General features: G+C 40.4%; 1 protein-coding gene and 1 long non-coding RNA gene across 3 annotated transcripts in view; one reads left to right on the top strand and one right to left on the bottom strand.

The window, feature by feature from the left end:
* The window catches only part of phc2b (polyhomeotic homolog 2b (Drosophila)), a 48415-nt gene extending 30685 nt beyond the window's left edge, over nt 1–17730 (bottom strand). Inside the window, exon 1 of one of the 2 annotated variants that reach the window (XM_004547510.5) lies at nt 17584–17730. Coding sequence is in view for 1 of the 2 variants with exons in the window: in XM_004547509.5 (XP_004547566.2) it covers nt 4129–4172 (44 nt within the window). In the remaining variant the exon portion in view is untranslated. Of the gene's footprint in view, nt 1–4128; nt 4344–17583 lie in introns of those variants that run through there. The other variant, XM_004547509.5, reaches the window with a different exon arrangement.
* On the top strand, nt 17231–18196 carry LOC143418662 (uncharacterized). Its single transcript, XR_013098689.1, has 3 exons — nt 17231–17520; nt 17636–17819; nt 17957–18196. It is a non-coding gene; the product is annotated as an uncharacterized LOC143418662 (long non-coding RNA).
* Nucleotides 18197–19813: the final 1617 nt, after the last annotated feature.

Raw genomic sequence — 19813 nt, 5'->3', positions numbered from 1 at the left:
ATTAGTAATTTTTTTAGACAACCAACTCAATAATTATTAACCCAGAGTTTTGGCTCATGGATTGCAAAAATGCTTTAGGTTTCTATGTTTACATACAACTGAATCGAGACAAAGTAGTCGAAACAAGATGCACCTGAACATGGTTGTCAATAAACCATTCAACACCAGGTAAATGTATACCCAAACTGTTTTAGTCTTATGTTGCACTATAAGTCAAGGGCAACAAAATTAATTTTACCACGGTTGGTCACATCCAAGGCCATATACAGTTTACGGCTTATTATGGTTACATATACCAGATATTCTTAACAACAACTTGTCCAAAGATCCCTAACTATGTCACATCATTTAGTCAAGCACAAATATCTCAAGGTAAAATAATCAATCTAAAAATTCTTAAAAGCATGAACCTGAAAACTCAGTACATGTGGGGAATTTCAAAGAAAAAAAGTCAAACTTAAAGATCTTTGAAAATTTTAAACTAAATGAACTCCATAGGGTTCTAGGATGAAAAAGGAGATTCACATGAAAACTTACAAATGACTAAGAAGTTTTTCAAAGACTAAACTGATTGGCAGGCTGGATTAAAACTTGCAAAGGACTGGATTGAACCCCTACGTCTTCAGTATGACACATGTGCCACAATCCCTTTAAAGTATGAAAAATAAGTAAGTACTAATTAGTGCATCACCCTGCCACCAAAACAAAAGGCAAATTAGACTCATAAATGATCAAAGGGCCCAAAAAAGGAACTCAAATTAAGTAAAATCTCTTCTGAATAAAAACTCTGAACTCTGGTTATGAAGATTTCACCAGGTCCAGGTTTTGTGGATTTTATATTAATGTAAAGAAAAATTATCTCAAAGTCTCAGCTTGCTCAAATTAGTACTTGACTTCAAAAAACATTTACTACATAACTATAAAATCACTGTTTTACTTATAACTTTTACAGTTGAAACTAATCTTTATCACACCTATCCATCTTCTGCTCCTGATCAGGGTCTAAACCAATACCTTTAGACCTCCCTCTCCCCTGCTACCTCCAGCTCTTGTGATACACTGAGCCATTCCCATGGCTCAAAACACCTCACCCAGGAGGAGTCCAGAAAACACACCAGTCAGATGCCTGAATCACCTTGCATGAAAGCGTAGTCGTTTTACTTTGAGCCCCTACCAAATTATTATGCTTTGAAAGAAACTCTTCTGCCATTTTGGTATCTGTGATTTTATTTTTTCAGACAAGACTCAGAGCTCATGTCCATAGGTGAGGTTAGGAATGCAGATCGACCAGTGAATTACCAGTTTCACTTTTTCCCCCCAGCTCAGTGAGCATTTCAGTGCTCAGTTTATCCTTCGCACCCAGCTGCAAACCAGCCCAGTGTAAACTGTAGGTCACTGCAATCTTTTACTACAGCAACTACCTGAATAATCTCTCACTGCAGAAACCATGAAAGAGATCACGTCGAACTCTGCAGCCAATCATTAACTTTTTTTTTACCCCGACTTAATTTGACACCCACATCCCTGTTGCCATGACTGTCCAGCCCCCACTTTGACAAACTACACAAAATATACATATATGTTCTGATACTAAGCATTCTCTCTCATACAAAACAAGACATACCATCTTTTTGGGGAGCCGCTTTCATTTTGTTGCTGCTGGGTTATGTAAGAGCCCCTATGCAATTCTCTTTATTAAGTTTCAAACAGTTTATACTCCCTTTGCTTTTACTGTTCAAAGGAGGGAGTTTTCATCTCATTGTTTACTTTGTATTTATGTATTCAATAAACTGAGCCAAGCTAAAGTTATATAAAGTCAGTACAAGTTACAAAACAAACATAAGGATATCTCTTGTCATTTTGCTTAAGTCACACCTCTGCTGTCTGTTCTCAAAGACGGATATGCTGTCCGACTGCACGAAATGAATATGCAGGATACAAACACGAGCTGGAAAATAAATGATACCTCTGTTTTCATGTAAAAATACACATAAAAATTGTATTTCAGGAATCCAGTGAACTCCACTGAATTTAGCATAAATATAAGGGGTAAGCAGACACTACAAGCCTAAATTAAGTCAACACTCAGTCCAAGAGTGTTGAGTGAATAAGATTTTAAAAAATAAAATAAAAAAATGAATCCATTCCATTCAGTCAGTCACAAGAATAAGGAGGAATGATTTAGGGTCCTTCCATAAAAGCCTTTTTAGGTTTGGTCCCTTGGTGCTTTGCTATCCATTAGCGCAGAACGAAAAAGGTTCAGAGCTCTCCGGGTAGACAAGGTGGAGAAGATTTCAGCATGGCAGCTGATAAAAAGTGAAGATGATGGAAGGAGATCAAGCATCCTTCCTTGGTGGAAAATAAGCAATCTTTGGAAAAAGTCAAAGATTCTTTTGTTTAAACAAAGTCCAGCAGTTAATTTTAAAAAAAAAAGAAAAGAAAAAGAAGCTCTCAGAATCTTAATGAGTTCAGATTCTTTTCTTGCTCTGACTAGTGTCAAGAATGGGATTAATGAGCATGTTTGATGGGGGGATCAGAAAGAATAACAATCACTGTATGAGTTAGAAAAGGGGGGAAAAGGGAGGAATTTATAGCCTTCAGGTTATACAGGTTCACATTAAGTCACCGCAGCTACAAGGAAAAAGGAGCAAGTGAGAGGTGAAGGTTGAGTGAACAGGTTCAGGATTTTAAATGGGCAGGAGTGGGACGAGTGTGTAATGGAAGTAATTAAATAAGGAGCAATGCTGCCGCCATGCTGCAATTCTTAAGCCATTTCCTCCACATACTCATTCTTTTGAGCAGATTAGGAGCCAAAGCAAAGCTCTACAGCCCATTTAGGCTACAAAGGAGACTTGGAAACAATCTGCCATCTCACTAAACCACATGCTATTCCTTAAAATGGCAAACGCAGAACAGCTCACAAAAGGTTACAAAATATTTGAGCAAACCAGTGAGTGAGTTAAAAGACATTTTTTTAACATCTGTTTAAACAGCTTAAATGCTTTAATTGAAACCTTAGGTTGCATAACAAGAAAGGCAGCAACCAGTCAAATTAGGGCAGTACAAGCATCAATTAAAAATGCTTTTACATATTAACCTGATATATCTAACACCATTAAAGCAAAGAACTAGATCCTAATTTAAACTGGATGAAAAATGGAAAAATGTAAAAAACATATTCCAAGACCTTCTAAATTAAAAAGACCCTTATTTTCCATTCAGCGGTGCCAGTCACTGATTGAAAACTTGATGTTTTCATATTTGTGGCTGAAAAACTGAAATGCAGTCAGGCAGTGCTGGGTCCAGGTTGTAAACAAAGCACCACTGCTGCCAAAGCCTGCTTGTCTGTATGCCATCATTAGCCTACATCCCACAGTGTGCTTCATATTGCCTCCCCATGTGGGGAGAGGGGAGGGAATCCCCTCTGGTAATGATCCCTGCAACCCATGTCCCTCTGAGAGGAGTCACCCATCAATCAGTAAACAGTGCCATGTAGATCACCCCTTGCTCAGCCCCATCCAAGTACCACTTTTACATTGTTACATCCACAAATCTGGCTTTGAATTGGGTTTCATGGAGGACGACCCCTTGCACCCATGAAAAGTGCTATTCAGCTTTTTTAAGACAACATCAAAGCAGCACCAGCAGCATGAAACACAGTGCAAAGAGCCAGTCAATGCCATAACAATGTAATTTAAGTGCTGTTGGAGCATATTGATCCCCTCATGCTAGCATTACAAGACCACAAGAACTGACAGTCAGCTTTGCGTGTGATCCATTTCGCATATCCAGCAGGACGATGAGAGCTGTTAAGAGACTGTCAGACAGACTGGCTGTCTCTACAGAGCTTACATCACAGTAAGGAAGTGCAGAAACCTCCATCAGTGCCCATACAACTCTGATGACCCACATTAAAAATACTATGAGAATGCATTTGTCAGCTCCACTAATCGATTGATGTGTGATAATAGCTTTAATAGCTAAAAGATCCACAGAGAAATGTGTGCCTGTGTGTATTTTTATATATAAATTTCTGTGTGTGTGTGTGTGTGTGTGTGTGTGTGCATCTGTGTGTGAAGAGGGGTACTCTGCTTCTGAGACAAAGCCCCCTAACTCTGGTGTTCCTACCTCCTCCGACACCCCCAACGCGATGCAGGGGTATGATGCCCCATCCCCCGGGGAGTGTGCTGTCCTCCTGCAGGATGTTGCTCCTCTTTCCTCTTTGTCTGCCTAAGTGAGTGGCTGGCTGCCTGGCTGACTGAGTGAATAAATGAGCGCGTGCAAGGGTGTTTCTGTGCAGCCTCCAAACCCCCTGCCCCTCTTGTCTACCCCCAACACACAGCAAGCTCGTCGTCCCAGCATCAACACCCAAGTCCACCAACCAGGCCACAGCCTGCCTACTAATTATGTGGTATCCTAGCGACAGCCAACGGGCGCTTATGGAATCCCCATGCAGAGCCGCATCCTGATTGGACAACAGGATCCTCTTTAATGAAGATGATGGTAATGATTTTACTCTCCCCTCCCCCTCTGATGCTTCCTGAATACTGAATTTTTTTTTTTAGGATGCTTAGACCCTAACCCCCCCCATATCACCCAAATTATTTCCAAATAGCTGAAAATCCAAGATAATGAGGCATTTCATAAAAATAACCCTGAAATGCTTTTTCTTCTCTTTTGCTTAGTCTAGACCCGAACAGTGGAAAACCGAAGGCTTCATTCCTTTTTCAGTATTTCAGTTTTCACTTCAAGTCTGCAGCACAATTTCCACAAATAACCTGCAGTTGTAATAGGCCCATTTTCCTTAGCATTCAGCTAAGGACAGGAACAGTGAGTCACAGGCTGAACAACGAAGGGGTTACATGAATAGGATGAGGGACCTATGGAATCTTCGATACCCAACATCCACACTGATGGCGAAACTAGCAGCTCAGTGTTCAAACATTGTGAATAAGGACTGCTCTCATGTCTAGAGATTGACGAGGAACAACACACATGCTACGAAGGGGGAACCAGGACGACAGTCGGGGGGAGATATCATCACCAACACTGGATATCATCACAGTCCAGGATGAGACAACAAACATCCGCGAATGAAGATGGCCCCAACCGACCACGTGCTCAGTGAATACCTCAGGCAGCAGAAACCTGAGAAAGAGGAGGAATAATCATGGAAGGATAGACCCCTGCACGGTATGTACCACCGGCAGATAGAGGAAGTGGCTGACATCCAGACGTCCTACCAGTGGCTGGACAAAGTTGTACTGAAAGACAACACAGAGGCACTAATCATGGCAGCACAGGAACAAGCAGGAACAAGGTTGGGAGACGCCACAAAGGGTGATGGAGAATGGCCGAGCTAAGATCCTGTGTGGCTTCCAAATACAGACGGACAAAATGGTGGTGGCTAACCAATCGTACATAGTGGTGGTAGAGAAGCAGAAGAAGACAGCCGTAGTGATATATGTAGCAATACTAAATGACAGCAACATCAGGAAGAAGAAACACAAGAAGCTAGAATTAGTACCAAGGGCTCAGAGAAGAACTTGAGAAGATGTGGAGGGTGAAGGAAACAGTGGTCCCAGTGGTAATTAGAGCACTAAGTGCAGTGACTCCCAAGCTAGGCGAGTGGCTCCAGCAGATCCCAGACACAACATCTGAGATCTCTGTCCAGGAGAGTGCAGTCCTAAGAACAGCTAAGGCCATGTCCAGACTAACACGTTTTTGTTTGAAAACGCATCTTTTTCTCTCCGTTTTGGCCCTCCATCCACACTGAGACGGCATTTTCGATCAAGAACAACGCGTTTTGAATACGCTCTCCAAAGCGGATACATTTGAAAACACTGTTTTTGCGTTGCAGTGTGGACAGCAAACCTGGAGCCTTTTCGAAAACGTTGACACATTTTAGTCATGTGTTGCAGTCATGTGACCAATTAAACTAAGATAGCGGAGGGCATTATACAGCAGTTGTTTTGCTTGCGCTCAATTTTGACAACCCTATTAAAGATTAATATCAAATGTACATGCTCCAGATAGCTTTTCTTCAAATTCTTTAATTCTCACTTGCTTTTGCAACTTTGTAGTTTAATGTTACTTGCAGCAACAACTCCACCTCATTGTTAGTCCATTTAAAAAACTCGGTGCTTTTCCTCGACATTTTGCTGCAATGTTTGAAAGAGCCGGAAAGTAAATAAACAGCAGACAGAAATCAGGCAGGTCGAATCATTTTGCGTTTCACACATGCGCAGTACTGGAACATAAGCATTTTCGGCCGTTTCAATGTGGACGCACAACTCTGTGAAAATGACTGAAAACGATAGTGTGGACGAAAATGCAGTTTTCAAATTTATCTGGGCTAGTGTGGACGTAGCCTAAGACACTGCGCTCAAGCTCCCAGATCCCACAGGGACGAGAGGCTGTTTTTTTTTTAAGAAAACAAAACAGATTTTTGATCCACAAAATTGTTTCATTATTAGTTGTGAAACTGAGACTAGCATCATCTTAAGTCATGACATGGTATTGCTTTATCTCTGCTGACAGGAGCTCTCAAACTATTCAACTGTTATTCTCAACCTTTGCAACTTTTTTGTGACACTATTCATCTGCAGCATGTCTTGACAGTTTTAAAAAAAAAATAACAGTGTACACACTAGACTAGAGTGATTTATTACTGAAGGCTTTGAATAATTGGTGCCAAAGATTTCTGTATGGACATCAAGCTTAGAAACAAAATAACAAAAGAGGAAAACCAGCAAAACCCCTCATAAAAATGAAATGAGATAGCTTTAGAGTTGAATTTAAACTCCTCTTTAATGACAACAGAATTCGTTTACATGGAATTGGGAAGATAAAAACCAAAGGATAATGGCATACTTATGCTCTACCCCACAACATTAACACGCCACCCAACTGTCTGGCGGTATGAAATGTGGCTATTTGAGTCGTTTGCTGGTGCAACATAGTATTGATTGGGGCCAACCATGCGTGAACCTCATTGATTATCATCTTCTCATTAGCATATAGATTAGCTGGCAGTGCATCCAGAAGTGCAAGCCTGAAATCTCACACTTGGCTAACAGAGCTGTGGCAGGGGGGTTGGGGGGTTAAAAACAGGAAGGAAAGACCAATAGTGTGGCTCAGTGAGATATCAGCTCTTTGATGATAAAACTCAACATCCTAAAGCTCAGTCTCCAAAACTGCTATCAAAAACAAAGTGATGCAAGGAGGTGTTCAGCCAGGGGCCTAATAGACCCTAACAAGAGCTATGATGGTAAAAGTCTAGGTTAAAGTTAAGTTGGCAAACTAAATTATTTGAGGATGAGGATAATGAAGATATTTAAAGATGCCAGATGGCAAAAAAGGCAAGATATTATTAAATTAAATTGGTATGAGTCAGACTGACAAAATGAACATGAGTTTGCCGGGGCTATTTTGTTGACATCTATCTCACAAACATTTAATGAACCATTTGAAGTAGGGCATTGCATTTTGTTCTAAGGAACTTTTATGCAAAATTTCAAATGTGGCAAAAAATTTAAGGCACTCAAAATTTATTATGGTAATGAAAAGAAATAAAGACAGACAAACCTAAAACATAGGAATAAATTCAATATAATGATAAACTGATAACTGGTGTTAGTTTAACTATTCAAAAGGTATTGATAGGATTTTACCAGTTCATTTTTATCAATGATAATTTTTGCTTGTAAAAAGATAAACAGAGCTACCTTTGACACACTGGTTAGGTCTCAAAAGCTTTTCTTTAGACTTCATAAATTGACAAAACTAATTCTCTCTAGTTAGCCGAACAGCTCTGACTAAAGTCAAAGTAACTAACGAAGTTCAAAAAGACCAACTTAGGATGGGGACCCACTGTCTTTATTACTCACACCTAATGGCTTCATTTGTTAAGTACAAGATTGCCTCTTACAATAGAACCTCTGCACAAAGACCTTACCTCTAAGTAGGGCTGGGCCATATCATACCTTTCATAGTAATACCGGTATAATGTTGGGCAACGATAAGAAAATGAAATATCGTGATAGAATATGTGTAAAACTCACATGCGCAGTGCCTTTGTTTACATCAGTGGTTCTTAACCTGGGTTCGATCGAACCCTAGGGGTTCAGTGACTCAGTCTCAGGGGTTCGGCAGAGCCTCCGCCATGACATGCATGGCTCATTTTGTGCACCAGTAAAAAAAATCACATTTTATTTTTCACTAAAGAGGGGTTCAGTGAATGCGCATATGAAGCTGGTGGGGTTTGGTACCTCCAACAAGGTTAAGAACCACTGGTTTACATAAACACATGGCGGCGACGCAGAATGAGAAGGGTGAAAGCGGATCGTTAAATGAAACAGATGAACCAGAATTGGTTTGTAAAAATGCTGCAACTTCAGTGGTGTGGAACTGGTTTAGCTTTCGTCCGTCAGATACACAACAAAGCACTATTTTTGGTAGAGCATGCTAGCGGGCCGTCGTTATTACAGTCTTTTTTGGAAAATACGGCACACTTAAAATCAATCCTTTGATTTTTCTGAAAATCGACAGTGCAGCTTATAATCCTGTGAGCCTTATGTATGAATTCTGGTTGTGTTTACTGACTTCGAAACGATTTTATGTGGTACACGGCGCTCGAAAACCAGTCGAATGATTTAGTACGACTTTGCTAAGCTACGAACCCGCACCGCTTGATGGATTGTCGGAGCAGGAAATGTCTTTTGGTTAAACTGTCAGCAAGGAATTTGCATTTGCACTGTTAAATTTTTATATCACTTTAATGCACATAAAAACAGCTGCTTGTTTGAGTGAAAATACATTGATGGGGTTTTCTTTGCACTAATAACGTTGTGGAGTTGTAAAGTATTTTGGCTAGTGTCAATTATATCGTTAGTTATATCGTTATCGCAAATTTTCAAATGTATATCGTGATAAATATTTTTGGTCATATCGCCCTGCTCTACCTCTAAGAAACTAAAATATCATTTTAGAGGGTTGGGCCTATTTATTTAAACTTTTAATGGGTCATTCCCTTCCAATCAGTACCTCCCACCCAATTTTAGTGTATTAATTAAGCAAAGCCAAACTTTGACAGTCAGTAATTGCCAAAAAAAAAAAAAAAAAAAAAAAAAAGCTCAACATAAATGGAGTGAGTTGGTATTTCCCCAGTATTTAAGCAATCAGAATTACGGATTTAAAAAAAAAAAAAAAAAAAAAAAAAAAAAAAAAATTACGTCACAGTCTAAAGCCCAAATCTAATTAAATTTTTGTTCAGAATTAGAGCTCTTTGTAGAAAAAATAAAGTTTAATATCATATGATATACCATAGTATCAATATCATAGTAGAACTGCACCCATTTAATGTCTACAATGCAGTGTAACAGATAAAAATAGTGATTACTTGTATCTCGTATTTGTTTTCTTATGATCAATTGGAGAAGATTTCAAAGAGTGCATTGTGGGTAAACCTTTGAGGGTCATATCACCGTGTGTGGGAGGTCCTCAACATTAGGTCCTGAAGAACTTTCTCTTCAATGCTATTTGACCACGCAGGACCTCAATTATAGAGGGTCTCAGATTTCATTGTTCTTTCAGTGGATTGAACCTCAAGTCAGAGTCAAGATCATTTGTTCTGAAAAAGCATTTCCTTGGAGAACTCTGGTGATGCTGGGAGAATCCCCTGAGCCTGATGATAGCTGATGGGCTTGTCCAAACACAGCAAGCAGGCCACTGCCCTCGCTAAAGTGTGTAAGATAGCGATACCCTCTGATCCCAAGGAAAGGCCTACCATGGAAGCGTAATTGAGCCATCTGATTCCGATTCAGCTGTGGAACTTGCCTTCCACAGCTGAGTAGACCAGCACAAAGAGACTCTGGCTGCTTTCCAGGTTAAGTGTGCTGAGAGTGTGTGCAGTTCCAGCATATGTAGGCTCATGCTGCGAAGATACAAAACACTTTGACTTTACTCTCCAGAGAGGACCCTGGCTCATTTAGTAAGGGCTAAGACTGTAAGGTGAAAAATGCTCCAGTAGATGCTAAAAATGTCTCAGACTATTAATGCCTCTCCAAATAAACACAGAAAAAGCAGGCAGAAAAGCACACATAGACTGAGAGGCTGAAGTGGTGCCGACAGAGAAATGAAAGATTCTTTCTCTGATCTATAAATATCACCATTAAATAGTTCTGGTGAAGCTTGGAGATTATCAACGCTTTTCAATCCCAACTATTCTATCAAAGCAGTCTCTCGGGCATCACTCTCAGGAGTCTTTCATGCCAGCAGAAAAAAAAAAGAAAGCGAAAACTGGGTCAGGTATAAGGCAGAGGCAAATAGAAATGTAGTGCTTCCTTTAAAGTCCTTTAAATATATATCAATGCCAACAGGGAACCAGAGAGACAACAAAAATTAGAGCTTATCCAAAGGATAACAGAGAAGCCACTTTGTCATTTTGAAGTAGCCGAGAGAGCTTAACTGTGTTAATTTACTACCTTTCAGAAGCAAAATCTTGTGCCCAAAATAACAGATGTGTTACTCAACAGGTTTAAAATTATGAAAAACATAACACATGTTGACATTCTGACAGAAAGCTTTAGTCAATGTTTATAATGTTAAAAGACACTGAAGTAGACACACAGGCCATGTCCAGACTAATACATGTTCGTTTGAAAACGCATCTTTTTCTCTTCGTTTTGGCCTTCCATCCACACTGAGACGGCATTTTCGGTCAAGGAAAACGCAGCGTTTTGAAAACGCTCTCCAAAGCGGATACATTTGAAAACGCCGTTTTCGCGTCGCAGTGTGGACAGCGAACCTGGAGCCTTTTCGAAAACAATGACACATTTTAGTGATGTGGTGCAGTCATGTGACCAATTAAACTAAGATAGCGGAAGGCATTATACAGCAGTTGTTTTGTTTGCGCTCAATTTTGACAGCCCTATTAACCCTTTAAAACCGGTCAGAGCGGGCACGCTCTGTTTTGCGTAACTATTTTTAAATCCCGTTAGCTCTCAAACCACGTAAGCTAGCGCAATAATTTTTTTTGCATATGAAACCGGAGGAGTTGTACTTACATCTTATGCCATCAGCTTGTCCTAGGTCACAGTTTCCTTCCACATATAGCTTTGCAAAAACTGCATAAAAAGCGCTTGGAGCAACAAAAACATAATATTCCAGAAACACGCTTTGCCGATCCGATCAGCTGTTCATAACACTTCCTACGTTGGAATAGACGTCAGCGCGAATTTTCGCATGTCCACCATTACATGCCCGAAACCGGAAGTGACGTCGTTTTTGCGGAAATGTAGTTTTTTTTACCATCAGGACCTCATGAGCCTATACTGGTGTTTTTAAAAGTTATCTTTGACTTTATGACTTTCTGTGTCATTTCTGGGATGCTTAGAACTCATATTGCACTGCTGGAAATAGTTTATTTTGATGCATATGCTGCTTTTTTGCAAATTTGCACTATAATATTTATTTTCGTTTTTCCTGCAGTACCGTATTTTCACGACCATAAGGCGCACTTAAAAGTCTTAGATTTTCTTCAAAAAGTACGGCGCGCCCTATAGCGCAGTGCGCCCTGTGTGATGTAAGGAGGACGTAGTAGAGAACACCATGAGAACGCTAAAGGGTGAAGTGTGGGCGCAACCCTGAAAATGGCAAAGAGACACGCTTATGAAGCACAGTTTAAACTGAAGGCCATCAGCTACGCGGAGGAACATGGAAATCGAGCAGCGGCGAGAGAATTTAAGATTAACGAATCGATGGTTCGCAAATGGAGGAAGCTAGAAAACAAGCTCCGGCAGGTCAAGAAAACGCAGCTGAGTTTCCGCGGACATAAGGCGAGGTGGCCCGAGTTGGAGGAAAGACTCGAGCGGTGGATCATTGAGCAAAGAACGAGCGGGAGAAGCGTTTCGACGGTCACCATTCGGCTAAAAGCAGTTTCACTTTCACTTTTTATGAAACGGTGCCATTTTTCCATCCGGACCAGGACTACGGTAGCGCAGCAACTTCCAGCGGATTATAAGGAAAAGCTGGCCATCTTCCGCTCCTACTGCAGCAAACACATCGGCGACAAAAACATCCAGCCCAGCCACATCACAAACATGGACGAGGTCCCGCTCACTTTTGACATCCCGGTGAGTCACACTGTGGAGAAGAAGGGGACCAGCATGGTAGCGATACGCACAACGGGGCACGAAAAGTCTTCTTTTACTGTTGTGCTTGGCTGCCATGCTAATGGACAGAAACTGCCGCCTATGGTGATTTTTAAGAGAAAGACTTTGCCTAAAGAGAAGTTTCCAGCAGGAATCATCATTAAGGCAAATGAAAAGGGCTGGATGGATGAGGAAATGATGAAAGGGTGGCTGAGGGAGGTGTATGTAAGGAGACCAGGTGGTTTTTTCCACGCATCACCATCGCTCTTAATCTGTGACTCTATGCGTGCCCATCTCACAGCCGATGTGAAAAAACTAGTGAAACAAAGGAACTGTGAGCTTGCTGTCATTCCGGGAGGCCTGACAAAGGAATTCCAACCACTGGACATCGGTGTGAACCGCCCGTTCAAAGTAAGGCTGCGAGCGGCGTGGGAGCGATGGATGACCGATGGAGACCACAGTTTCACCAAGAGTGGAAGGCAGCGCCGGGCGAGTTACGCCACAATTTGCGAATGGATTGTAGATGCTTGGGCTAACATGTCTGCTGGCACTGTTGTTCGAGCTTTCGCAAAAGCCGGCATCATTTCCGAGGAGCCGCACGGCACGGAAAGTGACTCTGACAGTGAAGAAAGTGAACCTGGCATGTTTGATGGAGATTTAGCGCAGCTGTTCAATTCAGACACAGAGGATGAGGACTTCGATGGGTTTGATTGATGATAAAAATGTGAGTACCAAACTTTGTTTTGCTCCTGCTTTATTTTTAAATATGCACACTTGTATGCTTGTGTGTTGTTGATGATGACCATTACTGGTAATAAAAATGTGAGTAAGGTACCGAACTCAGGTTTGCTCCCGCTTTATTTTTAAATACGCATACGGTACTTGTATGCGCCCTATGATCCAGTGCGCCTTATGTGTGTGTTAAATACAGTAATGGCACACATAACTGAGACTGCGCCTTTTAGTACAGTGCGTCTTATGGTCGTGAAAATACGGTATATAAAAATTGGTGTATTTCAAAAATAAAACTATGAAGACACTCAAAATAAATTTCCTGTGGTAGGAAACTATTTTGTGCAACTTTTTTGTATTTACAGTTTTGAGGGATAAGCCTCTTAAATTTCTCTAACTAGAAATATATGTTAAAAAAGCAAAAACGATTTTAAATTTTTTTTTGTAGTTTATTGCACTTTTTGCAATTTATGTAATTACTATGCACTTAATGCAGACATATTATTAAAATCTGGGCTATAATGGTTGTATTGATGTATAGCAACTTGAAATGCTCCCAAAAATGGCACCACACCATGTAAAAATATAATATAAGCTCTGGCGTACTTGGTTCTATGGTAGGTCTTAAAGGGTTAAAGATTAATATCAAATGTACATGCTCCAGAGAGCTTTTCTTCAAATTCTTTAATTCTCACTTGCTTTTGCAACTTTGTAGTTTAATGTTACTTGCAGCAACAACTCCACCTCATTGTTAGTCCATTTAAAAAACTCGGTGCTTTTCCTCGACGTTTTGCTGCAACTTTTCAAAGAGCCAGAAAGTAAATAAACAGAAGACAGAAATGAAGCAAGACAAATCGTCTTGCTTTTCACGCAGTACTGAAACGTAAGCATTTTCGGCCGTTAAAATGTGGATGAACAACAATGTGAAAACGACTGAAAACGATAGTGTGGACGCACAGCGTTTTCAGACGAAAACGCAGTTTTCAAATTTATCTGGACTAATGTGGATGTAGCCAAAGGCCAACCTAATAATTTACACCTATGTATGGGCCCTGGGATGCAGTTTAAGGTCATCAGTGTGTCATAGCATTATTTCACCTGAATTGTCATCTACTTTAATGAAGAAGTCCATTTTCATACGGTGTCAGCTATAGCCACTATGTGACCCTGAAATAAATAAGCAGTTTAAAAATAATAATAATAAAAATGAACAAACTGTGTACTGAAGGGTAGAGGCAGTTGCAAGTCACAAGTAAATGTAAAGCAGTATGCATATGTAAATGAGCTCATCTCTAAACAAAACATAGGAACAAAGTGTGGCTTCTCTCTCTCTCTTGTGAAATAAACAAATAAACCTTTTCATAAATACCTGATAAAAGCCCATAATTAATTTGAATAACAGCATCAGATCAGGTGCTGTCTATAGGAATTGAAGGGTAACTAATTATCTCTGCTTGATTTTTCACAGCTGGCTAACTATTAGGGCTGAACGATATATCGCATTTGCGATAATATCGCGACATGATCAAGTGCAATTTTCTAACCGCAAAGGCTGCGATTATACTGCGATTATAAGGCTGTCCAAATTACTACCATATCCCAGAATTCATAGCGCGGCCCAGCCAAACTCCAGTTTCCAGCAATGGCGGCCGCTACTAAGTTTTAAAATTACTCATACTAATCTTTCTGGGTCACAAAATAAACTTTTAACATATTTTCAGGCGAGAAAGTAGTTGTGTAAACATCAAATATCTGCTCGGTTTATCAAGATATCCCATATTTGCAAAAGTGCTTCGACGTTTTCAGAGGCGTCTGCTACCCACCAGCTCGACAGCTAGCCGGGAGCTCGAGGATTACTGATGCGGCCGAGAACGGCACAACTCCCGGCACATCATTTTCAGATCACCGCGGAGTTTCGCTGCTCGGGTTAAACGTAATATATAAGTCACTTAGACAACCTAAAAATGTTATTGTTGGGCTTTTTTCAGTGTTTTGTTTGTTCGTGAGTAAATCGGTTTGGCTGAGATTAAAGTTATTAGATTAGATAAAATAAAACTTTATTAATCCCCCGGGTGGGTTCCTCCTTGGTTTTCACACAGCTGACTAAACGTCAAACAGAAAACTTATTAAACAGAAGTATGAGACAGTCGAGAATTTACACCAGTGTCTGGTTATATTTTAGATAGCAAGAAGCAGACGGCCGAGTTTATTAAACTCCACCGAGACAGCGGTGACGCTAATCAGAACTAGCCTTCTGATTAGCTAATCAGAAGGCTAGACCGTCCAATTTCACGCCTTTAAATTTTAAAGGCGTGTTTGTGTGTGTGTTTATACAATTGCTATTATGTTTGCACTTTATGTGTAATGTTACTGACTGCAGAGATCAGTAAGATGTGTGTATTTTTTATTTATTAGTTTTATTTATTTAATATTATTTTTTAATTGAATGACTGTCTAGTAGTTCACAGATGTCGAAAAACTGAGTGTGGTAAAGCCACTGATTTTTTTTTTATGTATATTTCTGCAATCTGCACATTGTACTGACTTTCATTTTAATGTTTACACCAGGGTTCCTTGTCAGCACTTTATGCTCAGATGTTTGTAAGCTAAAAATAAACTATTGTGTATGTTCAAATATACTGTTGTGATTGAAGAAGTTAAATAAAAATGTCAGTCATCAATTCATGCATCACCTCATGTCATCATAACAGAGGTCTGTCTTCCAGGAAAGAACAGTTTAAAATTAATGTAATATAGTATTGGCCATACTATATGATGTATTGCTTGTCTTTGTTTAATAATACAGAAGACAAAGACCTTAAAAAATAATCGCATATCGCATCGCAATCGCAATATTGGGGCAAAAAAATCGCAATTAGATTATTTTCCATAATCGTTCAGCCCTACTAACTATTCTCAGGTTTTTAAAGGAGCCTCTACTACAATAGCTTGACATGCTTTTAAGTGGATAATGCATAATTCTTCTTCAGTTAACCCCAGTGTCACTGTAGAAAATCTACAAGTTTCTTCCCTAAGCCTGCTGTGTTATTTTTCTGCTGCAGACAACTAGTCAGTTGTTTGTATGAGCTGAAGTGATGTAAATGCTTGCCCCCCCCAGCTACAAATCAGTAAACATCCCTAATCTAAAAAAGATTCACTGCAAGTTAAATATAGGCATGGATATAGGTTTAACAGTTTAGTATTATTCTCATCATAATTATATACCGCTTATAGATTTTGACGCCTCACAGTTTTTTTACAGTGATATTCGGCACCATCTTGCAGCACCTTTTGAAGTGGCCGTCTCAACTCACTGGCTCCAGGAAACGGATGCAAATCAGGTACAAAATAACCTTCAAACCAAGGCCATAACAAGGCAAGTAAAGCACAACACCCTCTGTAAATTAATAAGCTGAACTTTGAAAATTAATAAGATTTTAATAAAACATAGAAACCAAACCAAGCCTGGACCTGTAGTTGTTCTGCTTAATCTGATTTTAATTTAAATTATAACTGTGGCTTTAAAAGAAATCCAACATTTGTTCAAGAGCTATCTGGAAGAAACTTTAAAGGTAATCTAGGTAACTCCGTGAAAAAACCATTAATGGCTGCAGCTGGTGTCCAGATGATGATGGAGAGGGTCTTTGAGCCACAATAGTGACAGGCTCTCCATCACTTCGTGTGACTACCGTCAAGGCGAAAAATGAAGCCAACAAGAAAAAGGAAAAAACAAAACTCTAGTTCCTCTAGATGCCACTTGAGGCTGGCTCCAAAATTCCCAGAAACTTCCATGTTAAAATGGCCAAATTTATAGCACTAAAACCACATTCATAGCGTGGATGGTTTTAAACTGAGGCTTACAACTCAGGAGGAAGGCCAAAATAACCGACAGGTGTTCAAACACACACATCTGGAGCCCATGAAAGTCAAAGACCAAGCTCCACTACTTTAGAGTCCTTAAAGTGGACCTCATTATCATGGCTTGTAGTGTAGTAGAGACCATCCAAGAGGTTGTGCTTTAGTTTGGGTGAGTTTTTCTGTTTTTCTGCCTCACAGATTTCTGCTCCTAAAAGCACTGCTAATTTTCCTTAAATGGACAGACTGTTCCATGCAGCTTTTTAAAGGGCCCGGGCCATCGGCTGTGTTGACCTTCACTTGTCAACATAACTACCTCCTTTATGCCAAATGTCATGACCTTAGGGGCCACAGCTCCTTGTTGGTATCCACTTGGCCAACTTTGCCTAGCATTTCAAAATTAGCAAAGCTACACCCTACAGACACTGTTGTCAATTAAAAACAAAAAGGGAGGCTTATTATTGGCCAAAACATTGCATTTAAACGTTTCGCTCATGCGCTGTCTCATTCATAAGCATTTTTACTCCTTTCCTGCTGGCAATGAATTCCATTACAAAACTAGCTAACGTTAGCTACATCTGAATTGTTGTTATTCATAATAATAACACAATTTTGTTTCTATATGAGGATTTGAACAGTAAACTTAGCACTTAAACTAACGTCGACGTTAGCAAGTCAGCTAGAAAAACGCTTGCTGCTGTTCTGGGGCCCGTGTAGACGTCTGCTTGTGCTATCGACTAACCTCACGCGTTCCGAAGCACATATAAACACATACAAACAGGTATGTGACCCTTGTACGAACCGTGACATCCTGCGCCAAGAAGCCAAATATACGTGACCTTACCGTTGCCGAAAACCTTGTTTCGTCGCTTCTCCTTCTGACTGCTCTCGCTCAGTGTTTCTCCTGATATTCTACACTGGACGGTGGCTCGCTGCGCCCAACAGACTCGGAGCACTCCAGCAACGGCAGAAGAAACAGCGGCAAAGGAGACTTGGCCTAGGGAGGGTAGACCGAAGCGACTCTTTCGTTTGCATTCCATACAGGCAACGTGATGCAAAGCGGACCAATGAGCGTAAAGGGTGAGATTTGAACCCACCCCCTATTGTCAATTAACCCCTCCTCTCCTCTCTTTCCATTCACCTGTCAAGTGTCGGCCTCAGTCCTGATCTCCATGGTAACAAAGAGCTTTAATCTTTGCACTGTGCTCTGTTTGCAGTGCAGCTACGGGGCCACAGAGAAGCTTTAAAGATATGTCACACTTTGTTTGGCCCTCTTCAAAACGGAGGTCAACATCAGCGACCTCAAAACAGCACCCCTGGAGTCATTTGATTCAGGGTTTTGTTCCGGGCCACTTCTTTGCCTTGTAAGCTTAGCAGCTATTAAATTCTTTCACATACAAGCATGTGGACTCTTTTTCTTGCACGCTCACCATTCTGCCGTAAAATAGTATTATTTTGATCATGTTTGCTTGGAAGATGAATCTAACCTGAAGTGCTGGCTTTTTCACAATTTTCAGTCGTCATTATTAGAATGTTTCTTCATTTGTAAGACAATCTAGACTTTAATGCAGGGGGAAACTAAATAAAATTAACTAATTAATACCAAATTAAATTAAATTAAATTCAGAGAATACAGCGAAGGAGATAAACAGTTCATAATGTAAATCTTATGGCATGGGCATAGATAGAGGCAGCAGGTGAATTCTGAAGTGTACAAGGTTATTCTCTCTGCTCAGATTTATACAACCAAGACTGCAAAAGTGATCCAACAGTGCTTCATATGTGCAAACAATGACCCAAAGCATACTGTAAAAAGTGACACAAGGGTTTTTCAAGGCAAAGAAATGGGATATTTGTCCGTTTGTCAATTAGTCATTTGATCCCAACCCATCAGAGGATGCTTTACTGAAGACAAAGCTGAATGCACAGAGACCCACAAACAAGCAGTAACTGAAAGTTACTTAAATAAAGGCCTGGCAGAGCATCTCAAGGGAGGAAACAGCATTTCATGATGTCTTTAAGCTGTAGAGAAAAGAAATTCATTGACTGTATTTAAAAATGCAGCATTTAAAAATCCTTAGAATTAACCCTTTCATGTATGAATTATGACAACCTCAATCAGGATTTTTTTCTTAAGTATTTCTATTCATCTTTAAGAATGAAAAGATGAATAAAAATACTTGAGGAAAAAAATCCTGATTGAGGCTATCATAATTCATGCATGACAGGGTTGAATAACAATTAAAACAAAACAATTAAACAAAACAGTCTTAAAGTCAGCAAAGAGTCACAGAAAAGAAGACCAGACACCAGCGAGGGAGGATAAGAAGGACAGACGCAACAACATTGTCATCCCCTATGTAGCCGGTGTATCAGAGAAACTCAGGAGAGTTTTCTCCAAGCATGACATCCCAGTGTATTTCAGACCCAGCAACACGCTCAGACAGAAACTGGTTCACCCAAAAGACAAAACGCCAAAACACAAACTTAACAATGTGGTGTATGCTGTACAGTGCAGCGAGGAATGCTCAGACCTCTACATTGGAGAGACCAAACAGCCACTTCACAAGCGCATGGCACAACACAGAAGAGCCACCTCCACAGGACAAGACTCAGCAGTCCATCTGCATCTTAAGGATAAAGGACACTCTTTCGAGGATGCCAATGTTCACATTTTGGACAGAGAGGACAGATGGTTTGAAAGAGGAGTGAAAGAAGCCATCTATGTCCACTGTGAGCGACCATCTTTGAACAGAGGCGGTGGTTTACGACACCAACTGTCTGCCATCTATAATCCAGTTTTGAGATCCCTTCCCAAACGCCTTAACGCCCACTCACATCCTGGGCCATCTGACCTCAGGAATTCGCATGATAAGGTGGGGCCAGGTTTCACAATGAACACACCCGAAACTCTGGCTGATTGGGACCCACACCCAGTTTCACACCTTGGCTCAGGCGATTAGAGGATCATCAGGGGGTCCTTTTGTCCCTCTGTGGGGGGTCACTCCCACTAGGTTTATATCTGGGACTCTCCACCATTTGACCTTAGAACTGAAGAAGCTTCTCGGATGAGA

This window comes from Maylandia zebra, linkage group LG5, assembly GCF_041146795.1.
Source record: "Maylandia zebra isolate NMK-2024a linkage group LG5, Mzebra_GT3a, whole genome shotgun sequence".
NCBI lineage: Eukaryota > Metazoa > Chordata > Actinopteri > Cichliformes > Cichlidae > Maylandia > Maylandia zebra.
This window is presented reverse-complemented; position numbering and strand designations above follow the sequence as displayed.